This window comes from Pundamilia nyererei, unplaced genomic scaffold, assembly GCF_000239375.1.
Source record: "Pundamilia nyererei isolate P.nyererei 1_Seehausen unplaced genomic scaffold, PunNye1.0 scaffold00302, whole genome shotgun sequence".
Lineage (NCBI taxonomy): Eukaryota > Metazoa > Chordata > Actinopteri > Cichliformes > Cichlidae > Pundamilia > Pundamilia nyererei.
This window is the reverse complement of record NW_005187703.1, coordinates 212,892-218,704: the sequence shown is the minus strand read 5'-3', so window position 1 is coordinate 218,704 and position 5,813 is coordinate 212,892. Positions and strand designations below refer to the sequence as shown.

Below are 5,813 nucleotides of genomic sequence, written 5' to 3'. Positions count from 1 at the left end.
AAAAAACAGCTGAACATGAGAGGTTTTTGGACAAAGTTTGTGTTCTTCATTCTTTAAGCACCGTTTAAGCACCGGCACCGTTTCAAAAGTACCGGTTTGGCACCGGTATCTGTTAGAACCTAAACGATACCCATCCCTAGTAATCTGTTTATGATACAGGCTGAAATGAACTGTGACAAACGAGCAACAACTGTAAATCTGCTTCTGTCTAAATTCACATTCAGAGTCCACGTGTTTCCATGGAGACAGACTTTTAGTCAAATTTATTGTCATCAGAATAAACGAGCGACACGATCCTCCAAGTTTGTGGATGCGATAAATGAAGAATGAGGTGACGTAGAGCTTTTTAGTAGATACACCTACGTCTGAGTGACAGCGTGGGGTTAGTGTAGTTGGTCCGTGCAGGCAGGGATCGAACCACCAACCTTCTAATTAGTAGGCGACCTGCTCTACCACCTGAGTCACACCAACCCCCGTTTGCTTTTGTAATTGCCTATGCAAGCCTGTGGGAGGGGCTTTTCAATCTGTTCCTCCAAAAACTCAGCGTAACGTGGCTTCACTGTGGGCCAAATGCTGATTGGCTGACAGCTGGATTGGTTTGCGAAACACAAACACTCACGTCCACTCCAGCTTTGCTTAGACAGGGAGAGGCTGACGTTTGCAGATTACACAGGAACTGGACTGAAAATCCGGCGCGGCAGGGCGTGTGTGGAGCCATTAGAGCCGTCATTCACCTTCAAATTCACTGAAGTTATGCAAAGTCTCATTTCCCAGTAAAATATAAGATAACCTTTATTAGTCCCACACGTGGGAAATTTGTTTTGTCACAGCAGGAAGTGGACAGTGCAAAAGTTATGAGGCAAAAATTAGGATACAATAAGAATAAATACAGTACACAACTGTACACAAAGGAAAGGGGTGTGGCCTATGACTCGTACTTACTACAGGATGGCACTTCAACAGCAAAGTGACTCAGGCACTCAACAACCCTGCACTTATGTAGCAATAAGTTGAGTCCTCTGTTAACAAGAAACGTGTTACAAATGATTTGAAACATCATCATCTTCATTTATAAACTGGGGCTCTGCCTTGGATTGTACTGGTTTGGAGACAGGTCAGGTGACCTGTAGACTAGCCTTGTAATCTGTTACCTGTTGTTCATTTGTCAGGATCTTCTGTCTTTTGAGCTGTTGGATATCAACATCGTCCAAGAGTTGGAGAGCGCCCCCACCAACACGCCTGCTGGTAAGAAGAGAACAGCCAGGACACTCGTCCTGGTTAAGAGACACGTGTCTGCACTACAAGCACGTCAGTTATGTGAACAATACAATAGTCAGATACAATCTGTTGCACCACAAATACCGACGTTCAAACTCTAACATGCAAAGACAGCAGATTTCTTTCAGACACGGCGAGCACAGCGTCCTCTGAGCAGTGGCAGCATCGGCCCGACACACTGACGCAGGCCGTCTGTGATTCATAGACGTTCATGTTTCTTTGACCTCGTAGTTTGATTACATCAGGTGCTGTGACCCTGATCGAGTGGGGAAGCTGCAGACTGAGTTTGGTTAGACGCACCGCTTTCTGTGGCTTTGTGCAGTTCAGGTGCTAAACTGGTGTCTGCAGCCCACAGCTGATTGGCTGGAAACACTCGGAGCTGGAACATTTCAGTCTGCACAGCAGAGACCGGTGCTCTCAGCTTCCAGACGCAGTGCTCTGACACAGAGCAGGTGACCAAGCTCTCTGAAGTGTTCCCCACGTCGGCTTCAAAACCACCGCAAATGTTGCACTTTTGGAAAAACTGCCATTCGGTCTTCGTTCGCTCAGCCGGCTGTAAACGTCCACGTGCTGTAAGCTCAGTGCTGTCTGTGTTTCTCCTCCAGACATCACACCCTGCATGTCCCCTCTGTCTCAAGATGGCCCTCTGCTGGACAAGGGCAGCCCCTCCTTGGGTCTGATTCAGGAAGAGACTGAAGTCATCAATAGCATCATGGGTAATGAAGTCCCAATCCTCCTCAGTGTTCTCCCAGTTTATTTAAAGGTTCTGTTGAAACTACAAGTACTCGTTAAAGAAGCCGCACCTGACTGACTTGATTCAGGTCCCTTGAAAAACCCTGTTTGGCTTCCCAGCATGCAATGGGGTGAAGGTTTTCTTCTAAGACTGTCCAGCTGTTCACAGCCATGCAGTTGGCTCTCTGACTGTGAGCAGCTGTCCTGCTGATACAGCTGTGTTCAAAAATGAAATGGGCGTGTCTTGACATTTGTTTTCTCGCTGCTGGTCCTCAGATGTCCCCCACGGGGTAGGACCTGGAGCTGAAGGGGGCGGAGTCCCAGCTCAGGAGGAAGGGGAGGATGACATCAGCGGTACTCAGTTTGTTTGTGAGACTGTGATTCGCTCGATGACCCTGGAGGAGGCCCCTGATCACATACCTCTGAGAGGATCCTGCCCAGGAACAGGAAAAGGTCAGTGACACGCCCTCGGCGCCAGCTCGTGCGTTTAAATGAATGATCATTTGTGTTTGGCTGGAACGCGTCCATGTTCACATACAGTCTGTTCTGGCTGGAACGTCAGACTGCAGCGTGCTGCTGGTGTTTCACTGTGGTCCTCCTGTTTCCTTTCAGTGGTACGTCCAGCTGCTCAGGGCTCCTCCTCCTCGCTGTCCTGTCTGAGTAAAACGGTGAAAATGGAGGAGAGTCCCGACAGCTGCTCTAGCAACTCCAAGACTCCCATGAAACCCCTCGTTGGTCTCAAGGCGTCCATCCCTTCCCCACTGAAAGCCTCCCTGCCCACTCCAACGTCTGTGCCCCTGAACGTGCTGCCTGGCCCGAGCTCAGCACCGGGGCCGCTCCACGCTTCGGCCGGGACCGCCACGCTGCCAGAACACACCGCCACAGGTGACATTTTTAAGTTGATATGTTGACTCAAGCAGCTTCTCTGTGAGAAACAGCTGTTTGCACCAGTTTGGGGGTGAGCGTTGACCATTTGCAGACTGTATATAAAGTGGAGGCGGCGTCTAATTTGAGTGAAGATGTCACCGTATGACTGGGCTGGATTCAAGGACAGTGAGGTGTGATGGCGGCCTTGGTTTGTACAGGAGCAGGCTTGAAGCTCTGGGTTGCAGCTTATGGTCAGCTCAGTGTTCGGGAGGACCTCTGGAAACTCTTTCAGCTAGCATCAGCAGGAGGGGCGCCACTGAAACCCCAGGCAGCGGTGCTAACGGGCAGCCAGCTGACATGTGCTGTGACAGCACAGTTGAGGGTCTGTGTGGAGCTCCTTCACCACAAACAGGAGGACTCTGTCGAGGAACAGCTGTTTATTCTTTAAATGTCAGCTAATTGCAACACTTTGTACGACTGGGGCCGATTATTGAGGAGCAGCATTTTAAATTCTGGGTTTAACAGGAAGCAGTTTAGTTGCTACTATTTGACAACAAAGGCGACAAACCGGCTCACACAGGTTTCACCACGGTCATTCAGTTTAAACCCAAAGTGCTCCCACTCTGCAGCCTCTGCGTTTGCCTTTGGATCCATTCCATCTGTTTTCCAAATCCCAACTTTCGGTGGCTTGCTACTCCTCACGGCGCTGTCATGCACCTGACATACGAGTTCACGCCTCCTTACGCTAAGGAAACAAGAGGGGAGGGGTCGGTCGAGAAATCAGACAAACTGTGTGTAAGGCCCAGGTGGACGATAGGTGATCACTGGTGTTACAGCTGGGGGGGACGAGGCTAAGCACCAGGCTTTCAAATGAATGAACAGTCTGTCTGGTCTTTGGTTGATTGATGAGCTGGAGAATTGCTGCCACAAATGGAAAGACTCGATTTGTTGATCAATTTATTAAGTCGTGTACTAACAGAAATGATTATGTTCCTTTAAATGAATCAACAACCAATCGCAGCAGATGGCCCCGCCCCTCCCTGAGCCTGGTTCTGCTGGAGGTTTCTTCCTGTTAAAAGGGAGTTTTTCCTTCCCACTGTCACCAAAGTGCTGCTCATAGGGGCTCATATGATTGTTGTATGTATTGTTGTAGGGTCGATCTTACTATATTAAGCACCTTGAGGCGACTGTGTTGTGATCTGGTGCTGTGTAAATGAAACTGAACTGGACTTGGAAGAGAGACCTTTAATAATCCACACTTCTCTGCTTTACTCTCTGGAGCTGTTGTGGATACTGTATTGTTCTTTCTTTGTGATGTTTTTATGTTTAAGTTGTTTTCAGTCTGGCTGGGAGCTGACTCAGTCTCTGGAGAGCCCCGTTTTGGGGGGTTTAATAAATTTGTCCAGATTTCTAGAAGTGCGATGGTCTTGCTCCTGCTTCAAGTCTAAGCTAGGCTCCAGCTAGCTTATGTGTTAAAACCTTGTGCACCTTTCTAAAAATCAAGCTACGCATCAGGTCCACACACTACACACCCTCAGGTCCTCTTGTATGTTTCTAGCTTCTGCCGCCATTTTTGGGCACGACAGAAGTCGAAGCGAAGCTTGAACCTCTGTGTCATGAGTGGGAGTGAAGCATGTGTCCCAGCATGTGTCCCAGCATGTGTCCCAGCATGTGTCCCAGCATGTGCACAGCAGCCAGTCACACCCAGCGTTTGCTTCCTCGGTCTCATCACAGGTGAAGCTGAGGAGTCGCACATGGAGAACGTCTGTGTGGAGCCCAGAGTGAGGGAGAAGCAAGAAGAGGAGGAGAAGACAGATGTAATGAGGAGTCGCTCCTCCTCCACGTCCTCCGAGGATTACATCATCATCCTCCCCGATTGCTTCGACACCACTCGGCCCCTGGGAGAGTCCATGTACAGGTAGGAGCCGTGGCTTTGGAGTGTGTGGGAGAACCGTCGGCTGTGGGACAGTAATCGGTGCTTTCACTTTTTCTTTGTTCTCGGTCCCGCTGCAGCTCTGCTCTGTCCCAGCCCGGAGACGTCCAAGCCAAGACCGACACAGACCCAGATACCCCCTCAGCTGAGCGTCGGGACAGTGCCGCAGGAGAGGGGGAGGCGGACGAGGTGGATGAAGCGGCTCCAGGAATGGAGCTGTCAGGCGCCAGCAGTGCCAACGATATGCTGTGTACATCCCAGACGCTGGACGATGAGCCGCTGACTCCTGAAGTAGTCACCCCGCCTCAAGCTGTCGTCACATCACAGTAAGCAGGAGAACGTTTCCTCGGGAAAGCTGGTCTTTTCCTCAGACCGACCGCTCCACTGCTGCACCACATCTGCACCACATCTGCACCACAGTAGCACCACAGTAGCACCATTCATCTACAGCGTTTCAGGGCTAGACCTTCATCAGGCAAAGGAGATTACTAATGCTTTCTTTCCTGCTTGTATACAAATGATCACCTGTCAGTCACAACATAGCTACCAAAATATGTTAGATGGTGTGCCGTATCATATAAAAACATTTTTCCTTCATTTAAACAAGATTCAAATACAGCGAGCCGAGTCATGAAGCTAATGAAGCGGCACAGGCGTTGTTGTTGTGCGACAGTAAATGAGCGAAGCAAACATGTTTGTGTTTGACAGCCCAGAGAGCAGCGCAGAGAGAGAGGAGGAGGATGCCGGCGCTGAGGAAGGAGCGCAGGGTTCAGAAGTGCACCAGAGTGAGGACGGTAGGCTCCTTACTGGGTCTCGCTGTCACTTCAGTCACAGTACCACTCTGATGAAGTCCACGGTGATCGCATCGTTCTGTCTTGCAGAAGCAGCTCCTGAGCGCGCTCAGACTGATCCTGAAGCTACTGACACGGAGAAGAACGACCCCGAGGACCCCAGGTCTCTCTCTCTCACACACACACACGCACACACATGCATGCACACACAC

General features: G+C 50.1%; 1 protein-coding gene across 3 annotated transcripts in view; it reads left to right on the top strand.

Annotated features, from left to right (window-relative positions):
- nbr1b (NBR1 autophagy cargo receptor b) overlaps positions 1 to 5,813 on the top strand; it is a 22,307-nt gene that overhangs the window by 12,185 nt on the left and 4,309 nt on the right. For 2 of the 3 annotated variants that reach the window (XM_005751160.1, XM_005751161.1), the window contains exons 14-21: positions 1,170 to 1,245; positions 1,884 to 1,994; positions 2,287 to 2,463; positions 2,623 to 2,895; positions 4,612 to 4,795; positions 4,891 to 5,136; positions 5,519 to 5,604; positions 5,692 to 5,764. In XM_005751160.1, the coding sequence (XP_005751217.1) occupies positions 1,170 to 1,245; positions 1,884 to 1,994; positions 2,287 to 2,463; positions 2,623 to 2,895; positions 4,612 to 4,795; positions 4,891 to 5,136; positions 5,519 to 5,604; positions 5,692 to 5,764 (1,226 nt within the window). The remainder of the gene's footprint in view (positions 1 to 1,169; positions 1,246 to 1,883; positions 1,995 to 2,286; positions 2,464 to 2,622; positions 2,896 to 4,611; positions 4,796 to 4,890; positions 5,137 to 5,518; positions 5,605 to 5,691; positions 5,765 to 5,813) is intronic. The other variant, XM_005751162.1, reaches the window with a different exon arrangement.